The 20,551-nt window shown below is 38.5% G+C and overlaps 1 protein-coding gene across 1 annotated transcript; it reads left to right on the top strand.

The window, feature by feature from the left end:
* Positions 1-13,989: 13,989 nt before the first annotated feature.
* Positions 13,990-15,669, top strand: LOC120959171 (mpv17-like protein). The gene is made up of 5 exons (XM_040382370.2): positions 13,990-14,408; positions 14,492-14,672; positions 14,754-14,887; positions 14,958-15,089; positions 15,147-15,669. Exons 2-5 carry the CDS (start codon positions 14,555-14,557, stop codon positions 15,312-15,314), a joined length of 552 nt encoding a protein of 183 aa, XP_040238304.1. The 5' UTR covers positions 13,990-14,408; positions 14,492-14,554; the 3' UTR covers positions 15,315-15,669.
* The last annotated feature ends 4,882 nt before the right edge of the window (positions 15,670-20,551 follow it).

Here is a 20,551-nt window from a genome sequence, read left to right as displayed (position 1 = left end):
TGACGTCGAATCTGATTTGCCAATCGGAATTTATTGAACAGCTACAGCAGCAACAACATCAACATCAGCCTAAAGTGATTTTTACAAGTATCAAGCATATGAGCCGTAGTATCGATTAGTTAGATAGATATAAAGTAGATTAAGGAAATGGGCGCGCTATGAAAGCGATAAGGCATATTTTAGGGAGAATGCTACAAATTACTTAGGACATTCTGTTCTTTCACTTTTTTTCGAGCTGGCTACATGAACATAACATGAAAAGAAGAGTGAAATGAGTATGGAATGACACCATTACATGGGGAACGGATTACAATAGCTTGGATTGTTTCGAGCTCCGTAAGCTACCCCAAGAATGCTTTATTGATTATAATCGCGATAAAGGGGAATGAAACATACAGCAAAAGCTAATGATGCATAGTGTGGTATACTATAACAGTCAACGGTAGCAACACAATGGCAAAATAAAAGATATTAGCAGCAAGCTTAACTCATTTGTGAAGAAGAAATCAAAACAATGGAAAGCATCCGTCAACATTGCGACTAATGAAAATTGAACGATTATTCCATCCTGCTCGAGCAGCATCCTTAGCTCGATAACAAGTCTTTGTCGAATGTGTTTATTCATTGTTTATAACAAGGAAATGTGCAAAACTTCATTATTAAACTAACAGCCGATAAAGCTGTGTAAATTCAAATAACGGCAAATTGACCGTATGCCAGACGGAAATGAGAATTATTTCAGTACAACATATGTAACAAAACACAAAACAAAAGCGAATAATATGAATAAGCAAGCACCCCAAAACTAAATTTCTAAGGGGGGTAAAGGTAAACAAAAACAAACCAACTAAATTGAAGCTTGTCGCCTACAAACAGCAACGCCAGTCTGTTGAAATGAACAGTAAACCATATGCTAAACACACTCGTCTCACTCGTTCGAGAACTCGGAAGCTGGGCGTACGGGATTTATGCAGCATGGCGTAATGTCCGCGACAAGAAACATTTTTTGCAATATCATTCTAATAGCAATGTAGTTCAACTAAGTTAAAAAGAAACTCTTTCCAGGACATGAATCTGGACGAGAGCATTAGGAAAAACAAAACTCGAGAATAATATAAATATATATATATTTAATGAATAGTATATACATCTTATAACAACAACAAAAGAAAAGTTAAAGCAAACAAACAATAATTTTACTATCTTCAGCTCTGCCAAAAGTGCATCTTTTAGAATAATTATAAATCAAAACCAATGGGACATGGGGAAATCGACACGAGGATGTGAATCTGCACGGGGCTTCTCTTTCATACTCTACCAATTCGTCGTATTTAATTGAGTACGTATCGATGGAATGATATGTATAGGGGTATGTGGTTAGCAATGTGAATGTGCAGGAACACAAACACAGTGATCCATCCTGATATTTATGTATAGTAGCAAACAAGAGTAACGACATAAAAGAACAACAATAACAGAACGATAAAAGTCCAGCTCTCTTATGAAGTGATTCTACTACTTTAGGTATATTCATTTTGAAAAGGAATAAAAAAAACGAACAAAAAAAAGAAACAAACAAAACAGCACATTTGTTCATCAAATAAAGATAGCGCAGTCAACACGAAAACACTAAACGCAAGTAGATACGATTTAAAGCAAAACACGCTAAACCAGTTGGCAGTCATATAGCGTAGAAGCGTACAGCGTTGTACTGCTTATTGTATGTGAATGTAGTGGGAGGAGTGTGAAAACAAACCTCAATCGAATGGCGAATGGCACGTGATGTAATGATGTAAACGCAATGCATAAGCAAATCCCAACCAAAACACACACACACACATATTAGCGGTAGTAGCAACTAATAAGTAAAGCAAAACAAAAATAAAACAAAAAAGAAACAAAACTAACGACACCAATCGTAGCAATTCGAAGTGTTCGAACATGGTTAAGATGAAATTCGGTAGTACGATAATGAAACTAAACGCAAGGAGTGAATTAAAAACAAAAACAAACAAACAAAGCAAAACAAAACACTTACATAGCGAACAAGCTTAACGAGCGAGTTGTTTTCTATTTTACAAGCCTTCTTCACGTAGCAAGTGCCGGACACATGGGCTGTTTACTGAGCAACGGACATGCTATACTCTTACTACTACGGTTCTGTTAAACCAAGACAAACGCGTTGTTACGGACGGAGATGCTGAATAGCTAGCTTTCTCTAGATAGCATATTTTATCGGTTTTTGCTTTGAGCACTACCTTTACTCTACGAGCCTGTCGATAGTAGTATTTTTTTTAACACGTTATACCTACATATATTTAAACATTAAATGATTCAATATTTTCTCACAGCCAGGCCAGCCGACCGGCTGTTAGTTCATAGATGGTAGCGGCATGATTCTATACAAATATAATAACGTGCATAAAAACGAACGGGCGTGCTTGCCTTTGAACGTAGAAAGATGCTGCCACATGTATGGTTTTTTTCACACAGAGAAAGAGAGAGAGAGATATAGAGAGAGAGATAGAGAGAGAGAGAGAGAGGGAGAAAAAAAAAGGAAGAACAAGGAGGAGACGATTGCAGCCAGGATGGACATGTTCATCATGACATGACTAGATACCACAAAGAAATTGAAACTACCAGCATCCATACTATTTAAATGCAATCGCTGAAGAGTAAAACTGCAACTAAATGAACAGCTAGTTACATACTTTTTCAAATTTTTCTTCTGACGCGTAATGATGGGATTTAAATTTAATGCAGAACATGCGTACTAATAAAACAACACTTAACAATTGTGATAAAACAACAAAACCGAACACTACAAACTTGCTTGTACATCGTAATATAACGTTTACTTATTATGCACACCAAAACGGAATAGAAACAAAGAAAACGATAAGAAAACACATACATAAAGGAAAAGAGAAAGAGAGTGAGCGAGCGATGGAGAGGGAGAAAGAGAGATATTGAAGAAATTCACATAATAGAAAGTTTTCAACAACAAAAAATCAACGAATAAAGCAAACTGTTTGCAAAACACCTATTTCGGGATTTTCTCAATATCCCCACTCTTTTTTGGATAGTGATCCGTGATTAAAACTATAAAAAACACTGCTGTTTGGTGCGTCTGTCCAGCAGACACAGTTTCAAATAATTTTGGAATTTACCTTATAAAAGATTCCATTCCTGACCAAAGTGTAACAAAAGTTTGAATAGTGGAACCCCATCTGTCACGTAAATTTGACGACAACATCAAACCAACCATCCTTGTTAGTGAGTTGTCTTGTGTTGTGTGTGTATGGATTTCCGTGCAGTTCGCATCACAAACACACAAAATGTTTTATTTGTTTTTTCTTCTTCTACCGATTCGTTAAGTTTTTTAAAGAGTCCAATTCGATCTGATTAGAAAACCACAGCCATTAAGCTATTGTAGGAGCACGAGGAACCGCATCGCAAGCACACATAGATAGAGCGAAAATGGGCAAAGATGCGCTAGATTAAGTTCGACACAGTAGTCACGAGAGCAATGAGAATCCTCTTGATTGTATCCAGAGTCAAGCTAGGATGTTTATCAAAAAACAAAAAACAAAAAAACAAAAGAAAGGTGTATATGTATACCAGCGCATATATACCTGTGCATATAAAAATTCCAGATATAGGAAGTTTCTTCTTGAATCCGAGTTTTCTAAGTTGAACGAAACCGTTTTAGAATAAAAATTATGACATCCTATTACTGCTTTAAACTTGTTGAAAATAATAAAAAAACCCCACTTAAAAGATAAAACAGGCTTACGTAATAATGCTTGCGTGTTGATACTCAGTTTTGGTTTTTGTTTCCATACCTTACTTTTACACTCCTTGAACTCAAACAAATTTAATTCATTTTTATGCTTACCATAAGCTTAAAATTCAACATGATCCAATATTGATTCTCTATTACAGCAATCGGTAAATTTTTGAGGTAAAGGGCCAAATTTATTAAACCGCCGATAGCTGCGGGCCAGGAAAATACATATTTTTTGCACCAAAATTATTACATTGAACAATTTTATAAACAAAATAATCGATGTTTTAAAAATTCAAAACAACAAAGCAAGAGCAATGTCGCTTCTTGATGAAACCCTCCTCCCATGGTCCAATAATGTTGGGGTTATTCTGAGAATGATGCAAAAGCCTTTCTTCTTCTTCTTCTTTGGCACAACAACCGATGTCGGTCAAGGCCTGCCTGTACCCACTTGTGGGCTTGGCTTTCAGTAACTTATTGATTCCCCCCCCCATAGCAGGATAGTCAGTCCTACGTATGGCGGCGCGGTCTATTTGGGGATTGAACCCATGACGGGCATGTTGTTAAGTCGTACGAGTTGACGACTGTACTACGAGACCGGCTAAAGCCTTTACGGCTGAACAATTATCGAGGCTAACATTCAGTAACTGTTTTCCGAACAAGTAATGCCATTTCATACTAACTTAAAACTAATTACTTTTAAAACAAACTCTTTGAAAATCGTTGTACTCTTAAAAAGCAACATTCACTCAGTGCCAGCGCCTACACGTATGGTCCAAAACAGTCGAAGTCATACAAAATCATGAAAACGTCTGCGCCCTTTTGTTCCAGCGTTCTCCCGAAGTTTACCGAGCCGAACCGAATAGTTGTGTTCGATAAACATGAATGCGTATCAGGTAGCTGAAGTTGTACTGCTTACCTGCCGTATGCCGCTGTAATACCGAGCGAGACGCATAGACAACGCGTCTAGAGGACATGTGTAGCCGTGAGGAATTTTTTCTGTGTCTCTTTTGCCTTGTCCTTGCCTTTAGATCCTGATGAGTGAACCATGCATACCTTTCGGGTACGTTCGGGGTATAAGTCCTGTCCCTCTCATGTTATTTGGGCGTGGGCAGATCCGTGGGCGTCATGTGGATGCTCGCAGTGAGGGTTTTGAAGGTGGACGCCTAGAAGGATACAGGGGTTTTCAAGGGTTCGCATAATTTTGAGACACTTTCTTCACTGTTTCTTATGAGGAGAAAACTTTTAGCGACGGGAACTAAACTCTACGGCACCATTTTTGGCTAGCTCCATTTCGAATTTAATAGGAATATGCGTGTCCAATAAGTGTGCCATAAGCATCGCCCGATCAACTCACCAGATATGCCCGTTGTGGGTTCAAGGCTCATATGGACCGTCCTCCCGTAGATTAAAAGATTAACTTGCATGGTACTAATAAGTATCGAAAGCCTGTGTAGGTCGGCATGACCGCGTAGGTTGTTACGATAAATAGAAGATGTGTACCATCAGTAGACATAGCAGAACAACACTACACCTACCTATTGGGAACGATTGGCAAGCATTTCTCGCAAATACCCAGTCTTCAACACTGGGTTAACGCCATTATTAAAAACATCCGAAAAATATCAAATATTTGAATGAGCCTAACCAAGCAGGTTCGCGCCATCCGTAAGCGACCCGGAAACGTTTCATTACGGGTCGACTTGTAAGGTGCTAGTAGGTTCAGTAGGTGCAAGAAACCATAAGCAATTTCGATCCGTTGGTGCTACGAGTTTGGGTCGGGTAGGGCCAAAGTAGGTTCAAGACCCGACACGAACTGGTTGCATCCATGGGTCGAACTAAACCTTCTGTGGCCCGAGCTCGCTGCAACAACGGGATAGAGTTGCTTATTGTTGTATTGTATTGCTTTCTTGCACCTACTAATCATTTGGGTTGACCTGAAATCGATGCACCCATGGGTTGGTATTTTATTCTGACTCCGGCCTGGCGCTCTTGCTACACCTTGGGCTCAGAATCAAATCCGGGAAACTGGCACTCCGGGTCGGGTCGTGAAATCGTACAGTGGAGGTCACTTCATGTCGGACACCTCATATTTTCACGTTTTCATTTTCTGATTATGCGGCACCCTGGACAGTCCCTTAGAGCACTTATCGGAAAACTTTTTTCACCCATCGTTGAGGACATTCTTCAGCTATGTTCCTGCAAAAAAATCACACCGATGTAGCATATCTGCTATACAGAACTTATTATAATACACACTATCAGCTATAGACACATCGTAACACACTTCGGAAAGCCAAATCACACCATTGCAACACATTCATTATAACACATCAGCAAATCAATCCACACCATAGCAATACACCCAGACCATACCGTTCATAGAAAAAACAATTGAGACACATTTATCGAAAACAACCGAAACGCGCAACATAAGCAATTCAAGCGTTACTGCAAAGTGGACAAACAGAGAACGCATAGCAACTTAACGCTAAAAGCGCTGCGTAGGCAAAGATCGACCAACGCACCCGTTCCTTGGCTAGAACAGTTGAAACTTTCCAGTACCTTTGTAAAAACACTAAAAGCGCAACATAGGCACAAATTGATAGACACCTCACTCCAATACAATGTATGAATTGCACCTCATATCAATAACCTTTAATTAGGACAAAAACACATTCCAAAACCAAAATGTATGAAACCCATTGAGTATAAATAAAACCAATTCCGACCGTGGCAAGTCAGATTCGTTCGGACTGTCAGGATAGGACTATGCCCATCCAACATCTATCGACTTCTCATTTAAAGAGTTTAGTTGTTGGGACTGTTTGATGGGAGAGTGCCCAACGACCTGTCATAAACAGGAGGCATCCGAAGATAGCCAGAAAACCCGAACCAATACGAACCAAACTGATCAGGGCAGGGATAAAAAGGAGCGGTAGGGCAACATTCGGGGCCCTTGAACCAATTAGCGGGATAAAACGACTAATTTTTTGGCGCGTTTCACGTAATAAATGCTTGGCAAAGAATTCCTCCCGTTTTTGGTTATTTTCGTTTTCTAACATTCCAAAAAATTAGATCAACTTTATGAGTAACTCGTTCGCGGATCGAAGATCGTAGTAAGTCGCGCGCGCGAATAAGAAAAGTGCAAAACCGTGTTGGAAGTGCAACGTGATATGGAGGAGCAGACTACGCGTCGTATGCCAAGGGCGCAACCAGCTACCACAGGGTCGGGTCCCACTATAAAATATGAGGACAGGACCAACAGCCGTAGCGGAGGATCGTTCGCCCCGGGAACATTGCGCGAAGTTGCTGTTTCGTCGGAAGTAGCCACCCCTCATCGATGGGTGCAAAGTAAGGCGAAAACCTCACATCACCGCGAGCTCATCTTGTCGGAAGAAGACACCTGGAGGAGCATCCCTGAAACAGGAGACAAGACGCCTCGCAAATCGGTGCAGAGTAAGGCCGGTGAGTTTTATCAATATCAACTCATCCCGTCGGAAGTAGACACCGTGAGGAACATCCTTGAAGCAGGTGACGCGATCCCTCATAACTCGGTGCAAAGTAAGGCGAGTGAGTTCTACCGACACAGGCTGCATAAGAACGTTAGCAGCGACGATAGAGCCCAAACGCATGAAAGGTTTATAGTGACAAAATATGCGTGCGACAGGTGGCGATATGAAAATGTCGAGCACAAACACAAGTTTCGAATGCTCGTTGTCGCAAACACTAAACTTAGATGGGATCCAGAAGGCGAAATTTGTCTTCGCGTTATCGAGACGGACCAAATAAATCGCATGACAAAAGAAGATGGCTGTTTACGGTCCGTAGGTCATGACCCGCATCATCATGACACCAACACTAGCAACCACTGCGCACCGCAACAGCATCCTAAATGTATTATTTTTACGCCGCAACCCGTATACGCGAATCGCTCAAGATGCGCATCACACTTAGCCTACGTAACACATACTGGTGACTTTAGGCAACAATACACTCAAAACTCTAGGTTCACTACACGTTTATGGTACACATCACTTGGAAATCATCGTAATATTCCGTACCAGAACGGGATAGCGTTATCATAACCGGTATTGAGGGACCTACCCGTTTGTTTGTTCACGTTAATAGTGTGATGTTGATTGTTGTTAGGATTATTAAGCTAGGGGCGATAACTTTAGAATTCAGCAGCGACAGCGACCGTGGTATTTATGTATCAATTGTTTACATTTTGCTGAAACTAGACAGATTTAGTTAGTTTTAGTGCTTTAACGTCGCACGCATACTTTGACAAACGATACAGACGGCTGTACAATAGCAGAGCAGGTTAACCCAATGTAGAAAAAAGATGCGGTACTTGTTATTACTGGTGTACAGCTTATTTCTTTAGATGCAGAAGCCGCACATGAGTAGAAAAAGTACGGTACGTTAAAATATACGACTGTGATAAAATAGATAGCACGCGTTAGCACGAAAGAAGAAGCACGATACGTACCAAAACAACCACACGCGCTTAATTGACAGGTCAGAAGGAAGTGAGGCCACCGTTGATATCAGATAAGGTTAATACGATCAACTGTGGCACACTTGGGGGGACAATGTTGGGACTGTTTGATGGGAGAGTGCCCAACGACCTGTCATAAACAGGAGGCATCCGAAGATAGCCAGAAAACCCGAACCAATACGAACCAAACTGATCAGGGCAGGGATAAAAAGGAGCGGTAGGGCAACATTCGGGGCCCTTGAACCAATTAGCGGGATAAAACGACTAATTTTTTGGCGCGTTTCACGTAATAAATGCTTGGCAAAGAATTCCTCCCGTTTTTGGTTATTTTCGTTTTCTAACATTAGTTATGTCCCCCTACCCAAGGTAAGGCCTCTAAACTCCAACGTTTCGAGTAAGGGAAACCTCCTAAAGGTTTCTATGATCGCCTGGACAATCAAGTGTCGAAAAGTCCGCTTCGAACAAAGTGTTATTCAACCTCGATACTTGTCAGCGAAACACTGACCTACCGCGATGGTACGCGTTGATCAGTTGTACCGTTGTACGCCCATCAGATTACATGGCAACCGTATCAAAAACCGAACATACTATATGGCGACCATAGCTATCTCCAAACCTACTACACCGATATCTTTTAAAATCTTGGATCACCGTGCATAAATGTGATAAAAGGAATGAATTTCATACAGTCCACTGAAAGTCGGACAGTCTTCATTTCAAAGCAAAATGACCATGTAGCTTGCCAATATTGGCCAATATGGTGGTAAAATCATTTGAAATCAGTTATTATAAGCCCATCAACTATTTTGAAAGGCTATCAGCGTATTACATAACCTATTATGTGTTCCTGCAAGTTTGCAGCAGAAGTAGTATAGTAATTATAAACAGAATCTTAATGTTTTTCATAATTTTAGAGTGACTTAAACCTTTAGATGTATCAGGAATGAAGGAGTAGTGCAAATTTACTGCTTAGCCTGCCTGGAAAAGACCTAATTTCCTCAATGCCGTTGTTCATTATACAGGTAGGGGAAGGTAGGTAAAGACGGACACGTTAAGGGAAATAGTAAAAATCTAGGGATATATAAGTGCAACGACCATGAAAATGTGCATATATTATCTTACACTCATGTTTTATCAGGAAATGTGTTAAAATTTTTAAGTTTCCATCGATTTTTGCGTTTTTTCATGAATGAAAAACATGATTTTTTTCGTGCGGATTTGAAATGTTCGGGTAAGACGGCCTGATATGGGAAAGATGGACACCATAAAGGGTAAGATGGACACCTGTAGAAAACGTTGAAAAGTGAAGAGTTTTACAGTATTTTAATAAATTCTATCGCTTTCCACGTACGTTTTCCTGGTACGTTTATAAACCAATTCTTGGCCTATTGCAACGACGATTCATTCAGCCGTGGTTTTAGGAATTGTAAGAACCGCTTCTAATATATCGTAGAATGCAGCATCTAAAGCTTTATTGAAATATCGCGCACTAACAACTGACGTTGCTCCAGCTTACAGAACAACAGTCTAGAACTTTCTTTAAGGAAATTACTCCGCGAAAAGACCACGACCCCAGTATTTTTTGAGTGACTTGTTAATAGTTTAGTCCATTTACCACCATGTCAAAATTCATCATTTGATATTTCTAATCCCATAGAATTTCTCATCTATTCCTGAATAATGTCGTATCAATGCCTCATCTTTTTATTGCTTAAAGTTGTTCAAGTCGTGACAAGATATTGTATTTCGTGAATCGCCTCATCAGCGTCGAGCGAGTAAAAGCTTAACGAATGGCTACTATTTCTCGCTTATTTCAATACTTTCTCTAGTTGCTGATTGGTTTATAGCTTCAGAATACCCTTATTTAAGATATTTGAAGAAATATATTCATCACCAATTGATATAAGAAGTAAAATAAATCAATAAATTTGGTGTCCATCTTTCCCTGCAACAAAGTGTCCGTCTTTCCCGCTTTGGTGTCAGGATATTTAAACCTCCAAAAAACAATATTTTGTATTGCTTTCAATCTAGTTCTTTCGCTAGTTTTTTCGTTAATGATTACGACAACTCATTCATGAAATAAAACTTCCAGAAATATAAACAATACAAGTTGTACAGCTTAAGATCCGCAATAGTCAAATTAGATCCACAAGGGTGCACATGATTGAAAATTTATTTTGTTCATGGATTTAACCAATTTTGCATATATTATGACAAAAATGTTCTCAAATGTGTTGTTTAAGTTACAATGCTGCATTGTTGATTTTTTCAAAAAATAACTTTTTCATGCATTTATGAGAAGTGTCCATCTTACCCGCAGTGTCCGTCTTTACCTACCTTCCCCTATAATAATTACTGCTTCGAATTGGTTGATTATTTTTGTTCTTGGCTTAGTTACTGAACATGTTTGAACATGTTAATAACATGAATCGAATCTATTTTAGCAAGGTAATGATTAAGACTTAGTGCCCAAGCGCTCATGCATCCCTACAACTTTTTAGATACACTAACAAGTTTACCCAAACCGTTTTATGCATGATTATTCCTTCTGCATTTTAACAGTCTACGCGACATTTTCCACACCAAAACTAATGTTTTTTTAGATTGATGCATTTATTCTAAATAAATTGTAACTTAAAAATACAATTCTAAGGATTCCTTGACAGTTTGCCTTTACCATTAAACAAAATGTGACTTTCTTACTAGCGTAAAGCGTTTAGAAATAAATTGTTTATAATCGATAGCTTTGACACGGCCTTCCACCATTTGTTTTTTGTTCTAGTCAATTGATTAAATTCACGTAGTCTTAAGCTTGATGTCACAAGCATGAACAGTTATTTGTTTATTTAAACAACCATAAAAACGGAAGATTTTTATGACTTCTCAACATGGTTGTATCCATATATTTACTTAATATTCACTTGATTTTCGTCTTTTACTTGTATTAATCAAACTATTATGTAGAAAAACTGACAAAAAAAATTTCTCTATTACCTTAAAATTATGAAAAACAATAATATCCTCTTTAAAATTACACTGATATTTAAATTTGTTAATCCTGACCGTAGAGCACATGGCTCAGGTTATGTAATACGTTGATGACCTCTCAAAATAGTTGATGGGCTTATAATAACTGATATCAAATGATTTTAGCACCATATTGGCATAGTAGCTTGCCAATCTACATGGTCATTTTGCTTTGAAATGAAGACTGTCCGACATTCAGTGAACCGTATGAATGTCATACCTCTTATCACATTTATGCATGGTGATCCAAGATTTTAAAAGATATCGATGTGATTTTTTGCTGAATCTTTTACAGATAAAGTCGAATTATGGCCGCAATAGGCATGGGGTGGTAAAAGTAATCATGGTGTTTGATAAAGAGACTATCAATATCAAAAATCAAAATTATCAAATTATCAAAAATAAGCATTTAAATAGTGCAATAACAACTAAATTATTTAAAAAACTAAAAAAAGTCATTTGATTGGTGCGCAAAAAGTATTCGTCTATCAGACTTTTCGCGTAATATGCGTATAAAAACAACGTTTATGGAATCAAAAAATGTCCTGATCTTGTTTCTTATTGCATTTATGACTATTGGTGACGCAAGAAATCATTTGAACCTTAAAAGGCGTATTTGTTACCCACACATCATAAGACTTGTTCCAATTATTCTCTGGTAGAAAGATTGCAATTTTGGGCCACGTGGCCAAGTTGCATTGAAAAATTTGGTAACTGGTATCACTGAGAGTCTATTAAATCATTTTCATCAGTTTGGTTTTAGCTGGTTTGATGTTTCGGGAAAATGACAATGCTCTGTATGTTCTGCCGCTCGACTGATATTGAAACATGTGGTACTTTTTAAGTACAATTTCTCAGAACTGGGACACAAAGTACTCAAGAACTGCAAGAAAATATGTAAAAATGCGATTAGATTTTACAGTTGAATGCATTGATTATTTAATTATTTCCTTGGGATGCAAATGTGTCCCGCGGTCACTGAATAAACGGTTGCGCTGCAATGAAATTTGCGCGAACTACCGCAAAATCCAAAGGTAGCTGAGAGCGATTAAAACGTAGCTGAAAACGATCCAAACGTAGCTGAAAACGATTCAGACGTAGTTAATTGCGATCCATTCTCATGGATTGCGATCCATAGCAACCGGATAAAAATTCAGAGGAAAGTGAGAACAGGTGTAACATGTCAGTAGAACCTAATTTGAAATAATTTTTGGAATTATTTGATGTTCCTTACCAGTTTTGGCCACTTTTAAAATTTGATTTTTTGGACATTAAACCGCTTCTTTCGTTAGATTAACTGTCAAGGATGGCTGATTACATGGCAGTTTGTCACACTATTAGTGTCAGAAAAATGGTCAAACTCTGATCAAATGAAGGAACGAGGTCTCCCACACATTTTGTAACCTTCAAAAATGGCTAGGATAGGTTATGCATAAGTTAAAGATACGATTTTCGCCATCATGCTCCATTCATTTATCTCCCCCGCCTTTAATGCCTCTCTGACCGCTTGAAGTGCAATTGAAACAACAGAAATGCATTAATTTAGATAGAAGTAACTAGCTGATTGATAATAATAAATTTCGTCACGTCTAACGTAGTGCTTGGCCAGCGTAAATGATTAAAAAACTAAATGGACGAATACTTTTTGCGCACCCATCAAACGACTTTTTTTTGTTTTTTATTTGTTTTGTTTGCTATTGCACTACTTAAATGCATATTTTTTAGCAAAACGTGTGTATTGATGGTCCCTTTATCAAACGTCATCATTACTTTTATTGCTCCATACGTATTGTGGCCATAATTCGCCTTGTTCTGTAAAATGTTCAGCTAGACGAATACTTTTTGGACTGACTGTATGTCGAAACTGCCGAAAATAGGAACAAAAATAGTGTTTGCATTTTCACGAATATCTATAAAAAATACATTTAAATCGGCAAATAAAAAATAGCACAACACAATACGATAGTTTATCGTTCAAAATAACGTCACTTTCATGAAAAGTAATAAAAATTGTAAGTGTACAAGCTGTTTAAGTGAAACTGCTGCACTAACCTGCCCAATATTCGTACATTTACCCTACTTTTATATCCCACGAGGTGCAAAACGAGTTGCTTTCATACCCTGCCAATGACTGCTATGTTTTAACATTCTCCATATTACTCCAATATTCCTGTGGTAACTGGGATCCAACACCATAAAATGTATAATTTCAACAAACTTTCGAAATTGGCTTAAAAGTATATAGAGACTCAAATTACCACATAATATCACAGCCAACGAACCGATCGGCTTTAGTGAGTGGATCAACACTAGATTGATGACTCGGCACGAAATGTATACATTTTCCACCAGTGGCATCATCAGCTATACTCAATGTTGTACAAATGCACAAATGGTGGTGCACGTGCTTCACGTTTTGTGCACGTGGTTGTCTCACTGTCGTTAACTTCACAAAGCCGATACAATGTGAACGATCACCAAACTACACGTCATCAAGGAACGTATCTTCGGTTGTCGCAGAATTATCTTCCAAGGGAACGATACAGCTGCAAATTGTTCGTTATTTTTGCAACACATTTACTACAAAATAAAACACAGCTGAAGCATGTCACAGAAACCCCACGCAAGATCGATGTAAAATTGAAACACCGCACACGTTCCGTACACACGGGTTGGTCTCTCTCTCATATCACGTTTATTTTTATACCTACGTACTACGTTTTTTTTTGCTTCCTCACAACACTACATACGTCATCAAAAACGTTACAAACAATTCACAACCACATACGCACGGCACATTCGTAGCAACCAACATCCGAAGGGTAGATCCTTCATTTACACGTTGAACGAGTCTTTCCGGTCAGGTTAGTGCGGTGTATCTGTGTACAGGTTTCTGTCGTCAATCGTTCTGTGCTCGCATGTGCGGAACATTGCCAAAAAGATCGTTTTCAATGTCTAAGTTCATGGCACGTTTGGGCAGTCGTCGGCGCGGTGTACCTCAGCTGATGCTCATAATGCTCGTGTCGCTGTCCGGTGCGGGAAGTGTGAATAGATGTACCACAAACGAGTGAAAGTATTACCTGTTTGTTCGTAAGTAAAAATGCAATGTTTTGTGTATATCATGATAATAAAGTGGACACCATTTTTACTAAATACATTGGCGCGTATTTTAGGTGATCGATCGTTTTACTCGTGTCTGTGTGTGTGTGTGTGTGTGTGCAAAACAAACCAAACAAATGTCTGCATTTGCGCAATGGATTAAGCGTTACCCTGTAGTACGAGGCATGATTACGTACAGTTTTCTATGGCCAACGGGATGTTTCATTCAACAAAAACTCTCCGGCAAAAAGCTTGGTAAGCGTTCATTACTTAACGAAGTAACCCTGAACCCCGAAGGTGACTGAGTATGGATGTAACGCTTGCAATATTCCACAGATGAAATCGATTGGAAGAAGTGTTGGCGATTTTTCTTCTACGGTGGATTCATTGTCGCCCCATCGTTGTACTGTTGGATACGGGTAGCCTCGATCATGTGGCCAAACCAAAATCTAAAATCAGCCGTTGCCAAGGTTAGTGCGCTTCGTTACATTTGTACACCACGTACGTCTAAAGGTGCGCGATTGTGTTACTCATTCGTAGGCTTTGACGGAGCAAATCAGCTATACACCGATGGCAATGACTGCGTTCTACTTCAGCATGAGCCTACTGGAGTCAAAAACTGTGGAGGAGTCACTAAACGAAGTACGAGTGAAGCTGTTTCCTACTTACAAGGTGAGCTGAAGATAGGAAGAAAATACATGTTTTAAACATTGTGCTTTTGCATTACAGGTCGCACTGTGTATCTGGCCTTTCATACAAACATTCAACTTTTCCGTGGTTCCAGAAAAAAATCGCGTACCTTTCGTCAGTATGTGTAGTCTACTGTGGACCATATTTTTAGCTTACATGAAACAAAAAGAGCAAAAGGAACTCGAAGCCGGTATTTTCGTAAAATAATGTAATGCTCTGTAATGGCAGGAGCTATTTTACATTATCTCAAATGGTAGATACAAAGCCATTGCACCGATTCATACAATGCTGAACGAGGGTCGAGTTAAAGGTTGATTCTTCGTTTACTTGGTAAAACAAGTGCAGTATTTCTTTAAACTACCAGTAACGAGTAGATAGTAACGTCAAAAAGAAGTACTGATCAATCAGACATCAAATCATTGTAGTGTGCGCGAAATCCATGTAATAGTAACTAGTTTTTGTAATTTGTAATCTTATTCGGATATTATTCTACTATGTATAATCTATATATTTCAAAATAAAATATCAACGATAAGTCACGTTAACTAGGAAACATCAATGTCGTAGTTATAACTAAATGAGTATTTTGTACAATTTAGATTCTTTTTATACGACAGTTCCTCCAACCACAGCGCCACATATTAGGCTTAAATGACTGGAAAATCAAATATCCATAGAAAAAAACGAAAGTTCCACAGCCTTATTGGTTTGCTCAATAGATGGCGTATTACAACTCATCATTATATAGCTGTCCTTTTCTCACAATGTGTTTCACCTAGCTTCATCTAATCATGGCCTATATACCCTTCAAACATTACGAGCAAAAATCTATAAGAATGACTGTGTGGGTCAGACACGTGGGTATCAACGGCACGATCATTACTCGAATCTCACTTGATCCAGTTCTAATTGTTAACTCTGGAGTTTAGTATTTTAACAATCGTATCGCCGTTCTAGTTCTAGTGATGCATAACTTCAATGCGAAACCCTATGATAGTACAGGTGTCCTCCGAGATACGACTGTATTTTGGGACCGAAAAAATGTCCCAAAGCAAGGCGTAAGTCAGGGCGTAAGTAAGGCGTATGTCGAATATCTATGAATATAAAGTTCATAACCGAAGTTGAATAGTTGCAATTTATGATATCGTGTATTTTATTTAAAATAATGTTCGATAATGTAATGTGTAATATGTTGGGCCGGTCTGGTGGTACAGTCGTCAACTCGAACGACTTAACAACATGTCCGTCATGGGTTCAAGCCCCGAATAGACCGTGCCCCCATACCACAATGGGCATTTGCCAGGATGAAATTCAAAAAATCAACTTTGTAATAGCGCAATTCCAAATAATAGGTATTAATACTAAGGGTTAAACTAAGAAAAATACCAAATATGAGCTCTTTATCTGTTCTGGTTCTCTAGAAAACACCTCTCAAAGTCGAGATTTGTTAAAAAACGCAGAAAAATCTTCACTTTTTTGGAAAACTTTAAACTTTTGTAACTTTTTCAAATATGAACCGATTTTGATAAATTTAGACATTTTATAAAGGATATTAAGTCAGCTTTATAAACACATAATAAATTTTGAGCTAAGTTAATTATATGCAAAAATATACGATAATAACTGAAGAAACCTCCTGAAAATTTTCATAATTTAAATTTTTGACTTGATGCCATTATAAAGGCCGGGCTACATTGATCGTACTCCGTAGTGTAATTTCGATTTTCACTAGCGCATCTGGTGGCGGCTGGTGGAAGCTTTTTTTGGTCATCAAGGTAATGGTCGTGCCGGATCTCAAATTTAAGTTGTTTTTTCACCGTATTTCGATGCGAAAATGGCTGAAATACGTGAACAACATATTCATCTATCAATTGCATAGCTTTTCCAGTCCAGTTATAGTAAAAACAAGGAAAAATAACATATTTTCTGAAGCGGCTTCAAGTTGTTTAGCAAAATGCTTCGGTCAGCTGCCGCCAGATGCGCTAGTGAAAATCAAAATTACGCTTGCGAGTACGATCAATGTAGCCCGGCCTTAAAAGTGGCGTAGAGTGGCGTTGTCTCATATATGTCACATCATAGTGTAATATATATACTATCAATCTGTGAAGAAATATTCTGCGAAAGTTTGCGAACGTGAATTTTATTGAAGTTTTTTCACATCAACTTTTTCTAAAAACAGACACATGCGTAACTAGGCGGCTCCATAGGTGCCTAGTGTACCGTATTTCGTGTATTCTACAAAAATATATTCTACGTTCTTTTGATCAACTTTCATTTCAATTACGAAGCTGTGTATCTTAGTTTCAGCTCATGTACTTATCTTATATGTAAATTTCTATTCTAACCTAACTTTATCATTAAATATAATGAAGCAAATCAGAACCAAATACCTTTTGGTCCTACTGCAGATTATAGAAGGATATAAAGGCCGGGCTACATTGATCGTACTCGCAAGTGTAATTTTTATATTCACTAGCGCATCTGGTGGCGGCTGGTGGAAGCTTTTTTGGTCGTCGGGGGAATGGTCGTGCCGGATCTCAAATTTAAGTTGTTTTTTCACCGTTTTTTGATGCGAAAACGGCTGAAATACTTGCACAACATATTCATCTATCAATTACAAAGCTTTTCCAGTCCAGTTAAGATAAAAAACATGGAAAAATAACAAATTTTCTGGAGCGGCTCCAAATTGTTTGGCAAAATGCTTTGTTCAGCCGCCGCCAGGTGCGCTAGTGAAAATCAAAATTACGCTTGCGAGTACGATCAATGTAGCCCGGCCTTAAGGAAAGTAATTCTTAAATTATACGCATAACAGGAAAACGTTATGAATGCACCAGCATCTATTGGCGTTTTGGGAGAAGAAACTCCCAAAACTCATGACAAACTAAATATAAGGATAGAGGGGAGATGCTACAAAGAATATTTTGCAAGAAAGAAAATGCATCCAGAAGGACAATTTGTATAATGAGCTGTATTTCTCTGATTCGTTAACCAGTTCAATATCAGTAGCTACACGCACTAAAACAAAGACAGGGTTTAACTTTACAAATGAAGTAAATACTTAGTTTGTAGCTATCGTGCAATTTTGATTTTTTCAGATAGTTGTAAAACCAAGAAGGATTTTTAGTTTTATTTCCCCTTTCTGAAGGCAGTACAGCACTTGGAAAGGTATTGGATGAATATTCAAAGACAAACAATATGTGCTCATTACGAATTTGGGAAGTACTTTATTTCAATGCACCTGCTCTATCTAATTATTTAAATGCCTTTATTCATGTCTTTAGAAAAGTGAACTAGACGTCAGGAGCTTGTAATAGCATCCACCTAAGTTGTGTATGTAAATTTTTAATATTTGCACTACCTGTGAGTAAAAGTGACGAGAATTAGCTACAATTGTCCTATACAAAGCAGAAAAAATTATCTTATTCAAAATTATTAAGGCCGGGCTACATTGATCGTACTCTCTGGTGTAATTTTAATTTTCACTAGCGCACCTGGCGGCGGCTGACCGAAGCATTTTTCCAAACAATTTGGAGCCGCTTTAGAAAATATGTAATTTTTCCATGTTATTAACCTAATTTGGACAAGAAAAGTTTTGTAAAAGGTAGACGCACATGTCCTATAAGCATTGCATCCATTTTCATGGCAAAAAACGATAGAAAAATAACTTAAATTTGAGATCCGGCACGACCATTCCCTCGACGACCAAAAAAAGCTTCCACCAGCCGCCGCCAGGTGCGCTAGTGAAAATCAAAATTACGCTTGCGAGTACGATCAATGTAGCCCGGCCTTTATGTTTTGTTTATATATTATTATTATTATTATTTATTTAATCTTCATTAAGGCCGGGCTACATTCATCGTACTCGCAAGTGTAAAGGCCGGGCTACATTGATCGTACTCCGTAGTGTAATTTCGATTTTCACTAGCGCATCTGGCGGCGGCTGGTGGAAGCTTTTTTTGGTCTTCAAGGGAATGGTCGTGCCGGATCTCAAATTTAAGTTGTTTTTTCACCGTTTTTTGATGCGAAAACGGCTGAAATACTTGCAAAACATATTCATCTATCAATTACAAAGCTTTTCCTGTCCAGTTAAGGTAAAAAACATGGAAAAATAACATATTTTCTGAAGCGGCTCCAAATTGTTTGGAAAAATGCTTCGGTCAGCCGCCGCCAGATGCGCTAGTGAAAATCAAAATTACACCAGAGAGTACGATCAATGTAGCCCGGCCTTAAGGCCGGGCTACATTGATCGTACTCGCACGCGTAATTTTGATTTTCACTAGCGCATCTGGTGGCGGCTGACCGAAGCATTTTGCCAAACAATTTGGAGCCGCTCCAGAAAATACGTTAATTTTCCATGTTTTTTACTTAAATCGGAGGAGAAAAGTTTTGTAAAACGTAGATACACATGTCTTGCACGCATTGCATCCATTTTTGCAATGGAAAACGATGGAAAAACTACTAAATTTTGAGATCCGGCAGGTCCATTCCCTCGATGACCAAAAAAAGCTTCCAACAGCCGCCGCCAGATGCGCTAGTGAAAATCAAAATTACGCTTGCGAGTACGATCAATGTAGCCCGGCCTTTAATTTCGATTTTCACTAGCGCACCTGGCGGCGGCTGACCGAAGCATTTTGCCAAACAATTTGGAGCCGCTCCAGAAAATATGTTATTTTTCCATATTTTTTCCTTAAACTGTACTGAAAAAGCTTTGTAATTGATAGATGAATATGTTGTGCAAGTATTTCAGCCATTTTCGCATCAAAAAACGGTTAAAAAACAACTTAAATTTGAGATCCGGTATGACCATTTTCTCGATGACCAAAAAAAGCTTCCACCTGCCGCCGCCAGGTGCGCTAGTGAAAATCGAAATTACACTCAGGAGTACGGTCAATGTAGCCCGGCCTTAAAGGCCGGGGGACACTGTGCGTACTCGCAAGTGTAATTTTGATTTTCACTTGCGCATCTGGTGGCGGCTGGTGGAAGCTTTTTTTGGTCATCGAGAAAATGGTCATACCGGATCTCAAAATTAAGTAGTTTTCCATCGTTTTTTGTCACGAAAATGGATGCAATGTGTGCAGGACATGTGCATCTACTTTTTACAAAACTTTTTTGGTCGGAATCAATTAAAATATATGGAAAAATAACATATTTTCTGAAGCGGCTCCAAATTGTTTGGCAAAATGCTTCGGTCAGCCGTCGCCAGATGCGCTAGTGAAAATCGAAATTACACTAGCGAGTACGGACAATGTCCCCCGGCCTTAACACTATTTTATGTAGCGCCACCTGGTGGTATGGATGCGAACTACAAATAAAATGTTATTTACTATCATAATACTTTACTACAAACGATAAAAACTAACAATTTCTGCAAAAATAATTTTATCCCGCAATTTGTTCTAAACTGCCCACTGTGCATACGTAGGATTGACTATCCTGCTGTGGTA

Source organism: Anopheles coluzzii, chromosome 3 (assembly GCF_943734685.1).
Source record: "Anopheles coluzzii chromosome 3, AcolN3, whole genome shotgun sequence".
Classification (NCBI taxonomy): Eukaryota; Metazoa; Arthropoda; class Insecta; order Diptera; family Culicidae; genus Anopheles; species Anopheles coluzzii.
This window is presented reverse-complemented; position numbering and strand designations above follow the sequence as displayed.